This window comes from Neltuma alba, unplaced genomic scaffold (assembly GCF_004799145.2).
Source record: "Neltuma alba isolate B1F8T4 unplaced genomic scaffold, ASM479914v2 tig00011040_pilon, whole genome shotgun sequence".
Lineage (NCBI taxonomy): Eukaryota > Viridiplantae > Streptophyta > Magnoliopsida > Fabales > Fabaceae > Neltuma > Neltuma alba.
This window is the reverse complement of record NW_021635790.1, coordinates 17929-33439: the sequence shown is the minus strand read 5'-3', so window position 1 is coordinate 33439 and position 15511 is coordinate 17929. Positions and strand designations below refer to the sequence as shown.

Below are 15511 nucleotides of genomic sequence, written 5' to 3'. Positions count from 1 at the left end.
CCTGTGTTGTCGGTGAGCACTCCGGTAAGCTACCTCCACGAACTACGGTTATGCATTCTCTGGTCGATTTTCACTGAACACAAGCGTATATCATTCTTTCGCCGTCGCCCCTTGAAAGCTCGACGGGTCTTCTTGCCACGGGGAGGTCGTTGAGCCCGTGAATTTCGACGCTAGTGAGGTTACTGGGCTTGCCAAAAGAAGATCGATTCGGTGTTGAGTTCGTCCGGTCATCAGCTGCTCTGGTCGCCGTATCTTCTTCCGTCGGTCAGATCCAACGTTTCAGGTAAGCTGTCTTCTTCCTTGTGGTGGTTGGCTGGAGATGGAAGATCTGGTGCATTATGAGATTCCTGTAGCGTCGTCTTCTTTCCTCGAAACGTCGGTCATCCAGCGTAATTTTTTTCCCCGAAACAGAGGTCGTCTAGCGTCGTTTCTTTCTTTTCCAATCAAAGTTGGTTTCACCGGTTGCCTATGCTATGTTCACTTGTAGAGACTGATTTTTTGATGGTAATCGTGTGTGTGTGTGTACGATGGGAAAGATCTCGGGACTGGTTGTGCTTCGTGTGTGTTGATCAAATTTTCCCTTTGGTTGATTTTATTTTGGAGACAGGACACTCGAATTTTTCTTTTTGTGCTTGATGGTTGCTTTTGCAATGTTATAGTGGTTAACCGAAATATGTATGGAATTTTGATTGTTGGTTGTAGCCGAATTGGGTCAGTTACCGAAAAGAATTATCATGTATGGAATTTTGATTTGGGTTGTAGCCAAATTGGGTCAGTTAACCGAAAAGAATTCTCCTGGATACTGGGGAAAAAAGTCATTATTAATGTGTATGTATACTGTTGGATTATAGAACACGCAGGCTATACTTGTTAAATACTATCCTGTTATATCATATCTCCTGGACTGAATGGTATGCTTTTTGGGTTAAACTTGTGATAACTAAACTGTTGTAATTGTTTATAGCATAATGAATAAAAAAAATGGCAAAGCTTCATGGGATATAAGAGCCACAAAGGTCTTTATTGACCTGTGTATTGAAGAAGTTGAAAAGGGGGGAAGAAGAGGAACTAGCTTGACAAAGCCTGCTTGGACAAGTATTGAGGAGAACTTTACTGCAAAGACTGGGAGAGTTTATACGAAAATCCAATTAAAGAACAAATATGATACCTTGCGAAAGGAGTGGCAGTTATGGGATAGGCTGCTCCGTGAGACAGGTTTAGGGCGGGATGCCGAAAGGAATACTGTGCCCCTGATGATTGGTGGGAGAAGAAAATAGTGGTAATCATTTAATTTATTTGAGCTTGTATTTTCTCCCATGTTAACGTTTTTTGTATAATGTATAATATTTTTGTGTTGAATGCGCAGGAAGTTCCAGGCTATGAGAAATTTAGAGAAAGAGGGCTTCAATTTCGGGCTGAATTGACTCAACTCTTTGGGTCTGTAGCTGCGACTGGACCACAGTCATGGGCACCTTCTTCCATGACACTTCCAAGCGAAGGAGTTCCTGAAAATGATATGGAAGAAGGATCTGGAGATAGTGATGAAATTTTGGGGGCACCAACTGGCATAAGCGGGGAGTTTAATTCAGTCACATTCAATGACAATAGTGGAGGAAGTGGAGGCAACACTGGAATGAGACAGGAAACCATTCGTGGGGGTAGAAGCACAGGTGGCAGTCGACCTAGTAGCTCATTAGGAGTTAGAAAAAAGGGTGAATCCATGAAGAAGAAATCTACTACCACTATGAAAATAGCGGATGCACTAAGCAGGATAGCTCAGGCAAATGAAAATGATTCTCAGCGTGAACATGAAGAGATTTCAGAAGCACGTGCTAGGAAGCTAGAAGAAGAAGCACGTGCTTATGAGACGTCAATTGCGGGAGTCATGGAGCACCTTAATGAAGTTGATGAAATTGTTGATGATCCTGATCTGTTTGGCCGGTGCACAACACTTCTTATGGATAAGCCAGCTGCAAGGGAGATGTATGTGGCTCTAAAGAACAAGAGGAAAAAACTACTGATCTTCTTGAAGCATGCAACTAAGGATTGAGACTTCATTTATGTTGCTTAGAAGATGACTGTGATAATTTGTATCTATTTTTATGTGACTAAGATGACTGTGATCATTTGTATCTATTTTTATGTATTATGTGACAACTTAATTTCTGTAGGAATTAAACAACTTATTTTCTTGTTAAATGTTAAGTAATTTCATATCAGGGTTTCTGAATTTTATGTCTATGTGCACAGGACAAGACAAAAAATGGCTGATGAAATTAAAATTGCGGAAAAGTATCGTAAACGATGGAACAAACGGGTTAATCAAGTTGCAGTAGCGGTTGGTGGATATGCTTCTCGTCATTTGTGTAAAGAGCCCCAGCATACAAGTATTTATACAGACAAGGTATGGGTAAGGGACGTTTTACAAGACCATTCCAATCGTTGTTATAACATGTTTAGGATGGAAAGGGAAGTGTTCTTTAGTCTTTGCACAGAATTGCAAGAACACGGTCTAAGAGAAACTAGAAATGTTGGGATACATGAAATGGTTGCAATGTTTTTAAATACCGTTGGCCATGCGCTTAGTAGTAGGATGCAGCAAGAAAGATTTCAGCATTCAGGAGAGACAATTAGTAGACATTTTCATAATGTCTTACTGGCTTGCTGTAGACTTGCTATTACCAACATCAAACCAAAAGATCCAATGTTTCAGCATTTGCATACAAAAATACGGCCCGGTGGTCGATACTGGCCCTTTTTCAAACATGCTATTGGAGCAATTGATGGAACACATATTTCATGCATTATTGATGCAACTGAGCAAACAAAATTTATTAACCGGAAAGGAAGAGTGACGCAAAATGTAATGGCGGTTTGCGATTGGGACATGTGCTTCACTTTTGTATTAGCCGGATGGGAAGGTAGTGCACATGATGCTCGTATATTTGACCACGCCCTCACAACTCCTTCCATGAACTTTCCCCATCCGCCTCAAGGTATATTTTAAATTCCTACAATTTATTTATGCTTCACTGTTAGAAAACAAATTTTATTGACACCAATCATATATTTCATGTAGGCAAATATTATTTGGTGGATGCTGGCTATCCGACACCCATGGGATACCTTGGTCCCTACAGACGTGAATGCTACCATCTTCCTGATTTCCGAAGGTCATCTGCACTTGAAAATGACAATGAGGCGTTCAATTATTTGCACTCAAGTCTACGGAGCACTATCGAAAGAACTTTTGGAGTTTGGAAGAGTAAGTTTGCAATTTTAGGAAACATGCCGAGCTATGACTTTTCAACACAGGTTCAAATTGTTTGTGCAACGATGGCCATACATAACTTCATTAGATCAACATCCATTTCTGATCCTGGTTTCATTGAGTTTGAACAAGAAGGTTCTTATGTAGAAGAAAATGATGATGATGGAGTTGGATCTTCACATATACCTTCATCAGTAGATTCTTCATCTCACATGGCTCGACTTCGTGACTCTATAAGAGATCAAATTGTTCACTACATACAAGAATAGTTATGTCCTTTTTTTTTTTTTCTTTTCAGATAATATAATGTGTTGTTAAAAAAACTACTTGAACAAATATATTTCGTTGTAACCTCTATTATTAAGACAATTAATATGAAATTTTTTTTGTCTGGTTATTTAATTTTGTGAAACAAGATTATGGGATTTCATCTTTAAAATCTTTAACAAATAATAATATTTTCTTTAGCAAAATAAATCATTTTCCTAAAAACATATTTATTTATTTTATTAATATATACACACACTAATTTCTTATTATTTATATTATTTATGCCATGTTTATTATGTTGCCAAAATATATATTATTAATAAATTTATTACTTCAAATAAACATATATTATGAAATATATCTTATATGTAATTATCATTTAAACTTATGTCATTTTTAGTAATTTCTACATATCAAAAAGCACTTCTAACAATAATTATCCAAACACTCTCACTTTATCAGAATCACTTTTCCAGAAAATCTATTCTTTCAAAATCTATTCTCTCCAGAATCTATTCTCCAGAAGCTATTCTGCAAACCATGGTTTTACTTCATCCAAACACCCCCATAGTTTGGAAAATTTTCTTGCTCGAGAGTGATTTCATCACATAACTCTTAACTCGTGCCAACATTTCCTCCTCCGTTCTGAATCAAATTTCACCCTAATTCCCTTTCTGCCTCACTCAAATTCTTTTCTCCATTCTTCGTTCTCCATTTTGAATCTTGCGAAATTCCCTTCTTCATTTGTCAGAAAAATCCACCCTAATTTCTGTCGTACGTCGAACTTGCTTGTGTTCATCATTGCTCCGATGCTGGAAAATGAGAAAAATAAAAGACCCAGGGAAGAACTTGAACAAAGACAAAGGCATGATAAAAACGGTTTTTGGCCAACGAGGACAATAATTATAATTAGGAAGACAGTATGATTGTGAAGCCGTGGAAATTTCTGTAGATGATGAGGAAGGAAGAGATGATGAGGTGGCATGCCATGTGGAGGGTGACCTGGAAGGAAGAAAGGGAGAAATGATGAGGCGGCATGCCACATGAGCAATTTGATCAAAGTTTAAATTAACTGGGATAACACTTAAGACAACATTGCTATGTTTTTATAACTTTCAAGATAATATTGAGACTTAAAAAACTTTCGGACACTCAAAACTTTTGACCGTATATTTTTAAGACAAATTTGCACATTATCTGAATATTTAGTGCTGGAGAAAAAATGGATAGGTTCACATATTAGACAATGCACGGCCAAAATTTAGCCTATTTGGTTCAGTTATTTTGGTTGCTTTTTTTTTTTTTCTCCCAATTTCGTCCATTTCTCTAAACTATTTTGTTCTATCTAGTTTGTTTTTGTTTTGAGCATTAAAAAATCTAAATAAATTGAATCCTAAAATTTTTACATGAAACATGGGCTTATGGCAGCCTAGTTTTTTTTAAAAAAATTAAAACCATTACTTTCCATTTACAAAAGAATTTATATGTCATTAGGCTATAAAACTATTTGTAAAATAGCCTTGTTCTTATTACAATAATATTTACACTCAAAAAATACAATTAATGCATATTTGATTATTATGACGGAGCATAGCTTTTGAAACTAGTATTAGAGAAAATATAACAGTTTGTGCCTACATTTTTCTTAATTATTGATTTAATTTCCAAACTTTAATTTAGAAAATTCAATTTTTACAGTTTGTTGGTTTGAAATAATTCAAGGGTCAAGATGCAAATTTATTTCAGAAATTTTTACTCAAGAGTGCTGGTACCCAAAAAAATTTTTGGGAGCAAATTTACTTGTTTGAGGCGCTGACAATAAAGATCCCAAATTTAATCCACCCGTTTGGGGCAATGAAATATATTTTACCTGTTATCTTTTTTTTTTTTAAGTCACGAATGCAGGGTATTCATTTTATGTGTTTTTCTAGATTTTATTTTTAACGGCTAATATTTTCCACGGCCATCTATTATTAATTGCTGCATGTGATATGCAAATTTGCTTTCAACGGTTATCATTCATATTTTCGATCAACGGCCATAATTCGTTTTATAAAATTGATTATATTTTTTATATGATTTTGGAAAATAATTGCGGATATAATATTATAAATCTTTTCTCGATTTTATTTTCGTCTGCTAATATTTTCGACAGCCATCATTAATTGCCGCATGTGATATGCCAATCTGCCTTCAACGGCTATAATTCAAAGTTTTTTGGCCAACGGCTATAATTTATTTTAGAAATTAATTATTTTTTATTTTTCTGTGATATGTTTTTGGAAAATGATTCCGGTAATAATGTTCAAAAAAATTTTCCAGATTTTATTTCCAACGGCTACTATTTCCATTAAACTCTGTTCATTCTATTTAACCCCAGAAACGAAGAGATAACTGTTTGATGATTCCAAAGTAACGCTCTTTAAGGAAGCCCTGAAGAATTTCTTTTGCGTATGCTTTTGTTTTGTGTCCTTTTATTTTGATGCTTCAGTCGGATTCATCTTCGTTTCTGCTGGATTCATCTTCATTTGGGGATTCAGAATGCTCTCTAAGGAAGCCCCGAAGAGGAAGAATCGCAAAGCAGAGGTATTCTTTTGCATCTGTTTTTGTTTTGTGTCCTTTTGTTTTGATGCTTCAGTCTGATTCATCTTCATTTACGGTGGATTCATCTTCACTTGGTGATTCGGAACTCTCTATAAGGAAGCCCCGAAGAAGAAGAATTGCGAAGCAAGGGCATTCTTTTGCATCTATTTTTGTTTTGTGTCCTTTTGTTTTGATGCTTTAGTTCGATTCATCTTCATTTGATGATTCAGAACGCTCTCTAAGGAAGCCCTGAAGAAGAAGAAGAAGAATAGCAAAACAGAGGTATTTTTTTGCATCTCTTTTTATTTTGTGTCCTTTTGTTTTGATGCTTCAGTTTGATTCATCTTCGTTTATGGTGAATTCATCTTCATTTGATGATTCGGAATGCTCTTTAAGGAAGCCCTGAAGAAGAAGAATCACAAAGCAGAGGTTTTTGTTTTGTGTCCTTTTGTTTTGATGCTTCTGTCTGATTCATCTTCACTTATGGTGGATGATGCACTTGCTTTTCTGTCGTGGCCACTGTGGTAGTCTGATCTGCTCCTAAGGGTTTCATTCTATATGTGTTTCGAGGTTTCTTATTAGATTTTACTGCTAGGCTAATTTTATCATACTGAGCCCAAACTATGCTTCTTGCTCTGCTTTTTCAACTCATTTCTTGTAGATTCTTTTATGGTTTTGAGAGTTTATAATCATGTAGTAGTATAGCTCGATTCTATTATATAACCAAGGCCTCCTAAAAATTGCTTTTGCTACACCTCTTGTAGATATCTTCATCACAATATGCCATTGTTTTATTGACTTGAAATAAGTTCTGTGCCAAACTAACACACACACACACTTCTTTCTGCTGCATACATAGCCACAAGAGGTGTGGGATTACTATTGACAGTGATTGTCTGGTCAGAATCAGACTGCAGGCATTTGGGTAAAGGGTGGGGCCTATAGAAAGAAAGGATCAGCAAAGTACGTAACAAGAAAGTGAACTTGGAAGTTGTTTTGGTATGTTATAGCTTTTTTGTACAACTTAGTATTCATTATCGTCTCTCTTTACTCACTTGTGTCCACAAGTCTCTCTACATTCATTCCTAACCGAATATAAATATTTTTTATGAGGTTATGTCAATATTTGAAAGGTAAAACAAAACAGAAGAAAGGTCATTGATGCGTCATCCATATATTAAGAAAAAGACAAGAGTGGGTTATGTTCTGATGTAAACATCGATCCTTCACTAAAACTTTCTTTACTTTCTTATAACAGACCCTTAAACCAAGATATCAATTTTCATATGTATTGACCAACAGGGTTTTTCTTTTTTGGATCTATCATTAACTACTACATCAATTTTTGGGATGAATATCCAAAAATGGTACTTCCCTTATGTTAGATTTAAAACCCATTTTATAATTGCAAGACCAATTTAGAACTCGAGGAGTATAGTTTACTAAGAGCCATGTATATAAATCTGTGGATGAAAGTATCATTATATGAAACTAACCTATCTTTTATTTTCTGGTGATAGCTGGACTTATTAAGATCAAATAAAAATGATACAAGGAAGTGGGCAAATAGCAGTGCCTCCAGGGTTCAGGTTCTGCCCAACAGATCCTTTACACCCAACGAAGTTATCTGAGGAAGAAAGCCATTGACCTTGGGATCTCAAAGGTGTGTATGCATACATCAATATATACATATATATGGGCATTTTACCTTCATCCAAAAATAAAAATCAATCCTCTAAATCATTATTAGGCTAGCTTTTCTTCTCACATATCTTAGTCATAGTATTGGCGATATATAGTTTGCTTGAATAAAGCCAAAAACCATAACATTGAGTTGCGTTTGTTGTTCCCCGCATATATACATATAATATATATATTCATTCTGCATGTATTAATTTACTGTTTATGTTCAATGAGGTTCTCGGTTGTGGGTTTGTTTAGTGCAAGGTTTCATTATGTATATATAAAGAAAAGTGACTTAAAATATATTTTGCTTATCAGGGCCCTGTTTTTCATTGCTTTCATCTTTTTTCACTGACTTCATCTTTCATTTTTCCCCTACTGCCATCTGCCACTAATCACCTAGACTTTTACAACTAATTATCACCATATTTGTTCCAATATCTGATAAAACCCATCAAATAGATTCACTATTGTTTTTCTTCTGTTCATAATGAATAAACTTTTGAGGGCATTAAAGGCTGGCAAATGATGAGGCTGCAAGGTGGTTTATGTATCATCTTTTCAAATTCTTCATAGTTTGATTCAAGCTCCTTCACATTTTAGCGGTAGAGATACTAAGATGTTGTTGACATGTAAAATTATGTACATGTAATTTCCAATGACTGTGATATACAAAAGGAGCAAGATGGAGAAAGAAATAGCCGATTCTCTCTTAGCTTAAGTAATTTATTTTGAAAGATCAGACTAGCATAACCAAATCATATTTTGTTTTTGTTTCAACGGTCGCAAGTTAGTCCAAAATCTGATTGTTCTTCCTCTTCCTGATCCTTAGAATTTATTACAAATGCTACTAATATGCTATGGACCTTCTCACTAGTGCTCAATAAATTTCATGAAAGAGCAATTGAGAGAAACTTGGTTTCATTCAGGTTTGTGTCAAATAAATTGGATAAGCTAAAATCCAGTTATTTTCAGAAAGGCAAGGTAAGATAAGCTGGTGAGTCCAAGGTAACAAAATTTGGTCTTGTTATTCTGCTTCTCTTAAATTTTTATCTTGGATTATTATCTTACCATTTTTCAGGCTCAGTCTACACTAAGGTACAGTTTTTAATATGATAATTATATAAAAAATATCTTGCCTGAAATATTTAAGATGAAAAGACTTCGACTTTAGAAGGCTTCTTGAGCATTATAACAACTTTGAACGTTGGTCTTAGAGATTGAGTTCAAAAGCTTTTTTTCCCTTGGAGAAACAAATCATCGAGTAAAGAGGTTTTTATATTGGATCTAGATCAACTTCTGTATAATATTTTGTGGAAAAATGTACTTTTTAAACAAGTGTTTGAAATTTGAAAAATGATAGGATATACATTTTAAGTAAATGGTATGGTTTACTTTTAAAAAGCTTAAAGCAACTTATTTTACTCGAAGATTAAAAAGAATAACACAGACTTACATTTGGGCAACTTATTTTTTGGAACATTTTTTGTGAATATTCTGATTCAGGTGAAGACAGATTTAGTTTTGGTTAGTACCAAAAATCTATATTAGCACATAAAACACCTTTTAATTGCATAATATTTTTTTGCCAACATTCATAATTTTGTAGTTTCCTTTTATTTCCTCTCTTCCTCTCCCTTTCTTAAAGCATAAAGTTTGTTGGCTGATTTTGTTAGAGACATGTATACACCACATCGTTTGAAAACCTACATTTAGATGAAGTTTGTTAGAGAACATTTTGGCTTAATTATTCCGCATGATCTTAAAGGCCTTACTTAGTTCAAGGCTAGTTTTGGGCCTAGTGGTTGAGCTTGATTCTACCAGTATTAATTAATCTTATAGTAGACTAATAACAAATATAACTTTTGGCTTCATGGTTGATCTTTCAAGGCCTATATGATAACTTATGAAACGTCATGAGTTTGACTCCCCAATTATTGGTAAGGGCTTTAGAGAAGGTTTTGACATAATAGACACAACTTTTTTGGTTTCATTAATGCACATATCTCATAGATCTTAGTTCAACAATAACTTTTTATTTTATCTAGTGGTTATGCGCTGAGTTGGAGTTCCGAAGGATCCACCTACAGGAGAATCAGGAACTGAGAGCTTTCCCCTCTTCCCCCCCTTCCGCCCGACTCTTTGGTAAAATGCTAGTTTTAAGAATGAGTGATTGCCCTTTCTGCCCGACTCTTTGGTAAAATGCTAGTTTTAAAAATGAGTGATTGCCCTTCTCCGACCCTTACTATCCAACCTGAGAGCAGGTAGCTAATACGTTCCGCTTATTGATCCTACAGATGGTATTAGAGCACTTGATCCTTACATATGGTATCAGAGTGAGGTCATGAATCTGGTGTAACTTTAATATTCTAAAAGGTTAAAAACCTCAAGAGACTTTAATCTTCTGACATGCTCAAGCATTTCCATACATGCTGCTGCTTAAGATCACGATACATTTTGGTTATTCCTAGATGAATTTGCCAACAGAAGTGACACATATAGCTCAAAATCCCTCACTTCTCATTCAAACATCCTTTTCGGGTCATGCCTTTGTGCTTCTTTATTTGTTCTGTTATCACTTCTCATACATTCTCAAGCAATTTGTACTCTTTATCATAAGTGATGCTGCCTGCACTACCATTTTTGCTTTTCCTGGATGATATTTAATCTGTTAATCATAGTACCTAAATTAAGTAATATCTTTTGACTACTTTGGAATTCTAATAGAGGATTCTTGGAGGAGAAGGTTTGGCCCATGTCCTCTTGATGCAACATTATCTTGCAAACAAAAGTATTTGTCTCGTTTTCGAGTTTATGATGTAGGAACTCTTGAGTTTTTTCAGCTATTTCCTAGATTGAAGTAGCAGCCTTTTGATAGGTTACTTATGAAACAACATACTTTTATATACTCTTTTTCAACTGTATTTTACTGCAAATATAATTAAGTTTATCACAAAAATGTTTATTTTATTAAACCACTCAATGCAAAAATAAATAAAAGAAATTCCACTTATATTACAAAAAGACAAAATTTTTTAGCCAAAAGATAAAACAAAATAAAATGAAAATAAGGTATTTCCAAAAAAATCATAATTAAAATAATAATACTTCTTAAGAAAATAATAGAAAAAGTTGCAAACAAAGACCCCAATATATAAAATAGCTATTAGGGACCCTGAATTTGGAAAATAGCTTCAAAGAACCTGGTCTCAAATTGTAAATATGAAATGATGGTGGAATGTCCAAAATGCCCCCTCTGTTTTTTTCTCTTTCTTCCTCTCCAGATCATCTTCTTCTCGACCTTTTCTCCTCATTTTCCTCTCTCTCTTCGTTCTCTCTTTCCTCTCCAAGTTTCCTTCCCTCTTCTCACTCCTTCCCAAAGTATATGGAACTCACATAATGTCCTTCAGTAGTCCTCTCTTCATTGTCATCTCCCATCACTTTCTTCTTATCTTGCTTAACTGCTCTTTCGTCGACAATAAAGCCTCTTCCATCATTCTCTCTGTTGCTGTGGAAAGAGGGGAGAGAGTCAGGGAGTTTGAGGAAGAGTAACAGTCATTTGCAATACTTGTAATGTTTGCTTGCAATGTGTGTTATGATTGCTTGGTACTGAGATAACGCCCAACAAATCTGGATTTTTATTCTTCATGACAAGTTCAGTAATGCGAATAACAAGTTTAGCAAGACAAAATGACAGCATTTTCAGATTTCTTTGGCAGATGTTCAGTCTGATACACAATTTATCACAAATTTAGTAAGGCGAATTACAAGTTTAATAAGGCAAATGACAGGTTCACAATAGAAAGTGACAAGTTTCCATAAGATTTTCATATTCTTTTGCTGGAATTACAGTTTATACATTTCTGACAATAACCACTTCTGATAAACATGAAATGACAAGTTAAGTATGGCAAATGACAAGTTCCAAGTTCCCATAACGTTTTCATACTTTTTCATACTTTTTCTGCTAGAATTACAGACAGTACCCACTTCTGATAATTGCAAACAAGCTAATTGCGGAAATCAAGTATGATGATTGTATTTCAGTGGATAAATCGATCAAGGTGTGGGATGTGAGGAACAAACGAGCCCTAGATACAGTGTTAAACGAATTTGGGATTTCATGTTTGAGGATGCACTTGTGAGTGGATATGATCATCGTAGTGCATACCGCTAGTGTTGATATGAGCATGCTTCTTGAGGGGCTTATGAGAGTTTTAATGCAATAGTTTTACACATTAAGAGGAAATGAGAGGTGAAATTGATGATGAAAGATGTTAATCAGAAGTGGTTGTTGTCAGAAATATGCATATTGTTATTTCAACAGAGAAATTTCAACATTATGGGAACTTGTCATTTTCTATTGTTCATTTCATGTTTATTAAAAGTGGGTGCTGTCAGAAATGTGCAAATTATAATTCCAACAGAAAAAGTATGAAAATGTATGAAAATATTATGGGAACTTGTCATTTGTCATACTTAACTTGCCATTGTTCATTCTGAACTTGTCATTTCGTATTTATCAGAAGTTGTTGCTATCAGAAATGTGCAAACTGTAATTCCAGCAAAAAAAGTATGAAAATCTTATGGAAACGTGTCATTTTCTATTGTGAACCTGTCATTTGATAAATCAATGTAGAAATCCAGTCATTTTAACAAAAAAAGTATGAAAACCTAATGGGAACTTGTCATTTTAACACAGAAACTCAAATTTCTATGAATTGCTTATCAGAAGTTGTCATTCGCCTTATTAAACTTGTCATTCGCCTTACTGAACTTGTCATGAATTGTGTATCAGAACTTGTCATCTGCTAAAGAAATCTGAAAATGCTGTCATTTTAACACAGAAACTCAACTTTCTATGAATTGCTTATCAGAAGTTGTTATTTGCCTTGCTAAACTTGTTATTCGCATTACTGAACTTGTCATGAAGTGAGTATCGAAACTTGTCAAACTTGTTATTTTCAATTATGAACACGAGCTGAAAATCAAAATAAAAATGAAGAATAAAAATCCAGATTTGTTGGGCGTTGTCTCAGCACCAAGCAATCATCACACACATTGCAAGCAAACATTACAAGTATTGCAAATGACTGTCACTCTCCCTCAAACTCCCCGACTCTCCTCTCCTTCCACAGCAACAGAGAGAATGATGGAAGAGGCTTCATTGTCGACAAAAGAGCAACTAAGCAAAATAAGAAGAAAGTGACGGGGGATGACAATGAAGAGAGGGAAGAGAGAGAGGAAAATGAGAGGAAGAAACAGAAAAAAAAAACAGAAGGCAAAGGACATTCCACCATCATTACATATTTGCAATTTAGGACCGGGTCCTTTGAAGCTATTTTCCAAATTCAAAGTCCCTAATAGCTATTTTATAGAGGGTCTTTATTTGTAATTTTCTCAAAATAATACATCTAGCACATTCTAACTGGAGCAATGCATATTTGGACCAAAACTAGGTTATCATTTACTTGTCCCATTAAAACTAGGTTATCAAGACTAGGCCCTAAACTTGCACTAAATTAAAGAAAATCAGGCACAACTATTAAATCACAAAGAGTCGACATTGGCCAAAATTTACTCCCCCAGTAATAACACTTGGGGACTTGTAATACACCAACTTAAAGCTACCATTGCTATGGTTTGAGAATTTAAAACTGTTCAACCATAAGGATGCCTAAACCTTCTCCTAGAATCCCCTAACAACACTTAACGGAGTTAAACAGGTCAAAAGTTTACTAAGTCAACAGATACATGTTAGTTGCCATAACTCTATTTTCCTAAACCTTTTTAACATCACCAACATATATAGTTAGCCAAACTTTCTTTGAAAATCCCCCAATAACACTCAGAGACTCAAATCCATAACTGATCTAATATCAAACGCAAATTGTAAACCACGATCAAATCCGTGGAAGCATTGGTTATAAACATTCCTCTTAGTTTCTACTTTAGATTTTTTTTTTTTTTTTGCTATCTTTTTTAAAGAACCACCTATAGGTCCAACTAAAAAGACAAAATGATTTTTCATTATCTCAATTGAAAGTAATGAGCCTAATATCGGTAAGCTCATTACTTCAACTAGTCCCCATGTTGTTGAGAGGGTTGCCCAAAAATAGTATATAAGGTGTACCTAATAAAACTTACAAGTAAACCAAATATAGAGATGGCAACTAGGGTTGCTATTTCCATTTGTGTGTGACTATTAAGGAAAAAAAAATTATAGTTATTAGTCAACCACTTATGTGCTCTAATACCACTTGTAGAATCAAGTGCAATTAGTAAGCTAAAAACTAGTATTGAACTTAAAGCCTACAAGATCAAGTGCAACTCTATTTTCAGAAGTTGAGATGTTAAGCTAATCAAACCATAAGGGAGATGTAATTTTATTCAACAAATCAACTTCATCTTAATGTGGGCTTTCAAATGATGTGGTGTATGCCCCTAACAAAACTCCCACCCAAATTTTAGACTTCAAATGGTATGCAATTACGAGCTTTCGCATCGTTTTTAAATATCTTGAGATGCATGGAGAGGATTTAATTACCCACATAGGAATTTGGATATAGCAACACATATATAATTAGAATTAGAATATAATCTTCATAAAATGTCATACCAATTTCACATTAATTAAACAAAATAGAGAGAAAAAAAGAGAGAAAAATGAAACCTAGTTGGACAAATATGAAGATATTTTGTGAAAGCAAAGAGTACTTTAGCACCTTAGCCTCAGCACTTTAGCATCGAGTAAAGATATTACTTTAAGTTTTTTTTAACTAAATATCATTTATTAAAATGTATATGTTTCATTTGTCAAATTGGACAAATATGAAGATATTTTAACTCATGTTTAAAAGAAATACAAATAAAATATTATACAGAACTCAATCTACTATAAAAACCAAATTCTTTACTCAATAATTTGTTTCCCACAAAAAAATTCATTTGAACTCAATCTCTAAGACCAAGATTCAAGTCCCTAAGCAAATAGTTTTGAATATGTACGGTATGTGGTGAATAATTTTGTTTTGCTATAACATAATAATGCTCAAAAAAGATATTACATTACACCTTGGTGACTTGGTGTAATCTGAGCCTCAACATTAGTCAAATAATAATAATCTTGTTTCATTTATCAAACTAGACGAATATGAAGATATTTTAACTCATGTTTAAAAGAAATACAAATAAAATATTATGCAGAACTCAATCTAATATAAAAACCAAATTCTTTACTCAATAATTTGTTTCCCACAAAAAAATTCATTTGAGCTCAATCTCTGAGACCAAGATTCAAATTTATAGGCCCTAAGCAAATAGTTTTAAATCTGTACAGTATGTGGTGAATAATTTTGTTTTGCTGTAACATAATGCTCAAAAGCGATATTACATTACACCTTGGTGACTTGGTGTAACCTGAGCCTCAACATTAGTCAAATAATAATAATCAATAATTTGTTTCCCACAAAAAAATTCATTTGAGCTCAATCTCTGAGACCAAGATTCAAATTTATAGGCCCTAAGCAAATAGTTTTAAATCTGTACAGTATGTGGTGAATAATTTTGTTTTGCTGTAACATAATGCTCAAAAGCGATATTACATTACACCTTGGTGACTTGGTGTAACCTGAGCCTCAACATTAGTCAAATAATAATAATCTTTGACAAAATTTAAGAGAAGTAGAATAACAAAACCAAATT

The 15511-nt window shown here is 34.3% G+C and overlaps 1 protein-coding gene across 1 annotated transcript; it reads left to right on the top strand.

Moving 5' to 3' along the window:
* Positions 1–319: 319 nt before the first annotated feature.
* LOC114760908 (uncharacterized) lies at positions 320–2050 on the top strand. Its single transcript, XM_028950217.1, has 4 exons — positions 320–389; positions 660–771; positions 1216–1279; positions 1367–2050. The coding sequence occupies exons 1-4, from the start codon at positions 320–322 to the stop codon at positions 2048–2050; spliced, it is 930 nt and encodes a 309-aa protein (XP_028806050.1).
* The last annotated feature ends 13461 nt before the right edge of the window (positions 2051–15511 follow it).

Excerpts from the sequence above, each read along its gene's own strand:
- LOC114760908 (XM_028950217.1), top strand. The coding sequence starts at position 320 with ATGGAAGATCTGGTGCATTATGAGATTCCTGTAGCGTCGTCTTCTTTC. Across the intron at positions 390-659 it reads CGAAACGTCGGTCATCCAGC|TGGTTAACCGAAATATGTAT; the intron begins GTAATTTTTTTC and ends GCAATGTTATAG. Across the intron at positions 772-1,215 it reads TTGGGTTGTAGCCAAATTGG|GTTTAGGGCGGGATGCCGAA; the intron begins GTCAGTTAACCG and ends TCCGTGAGACAG.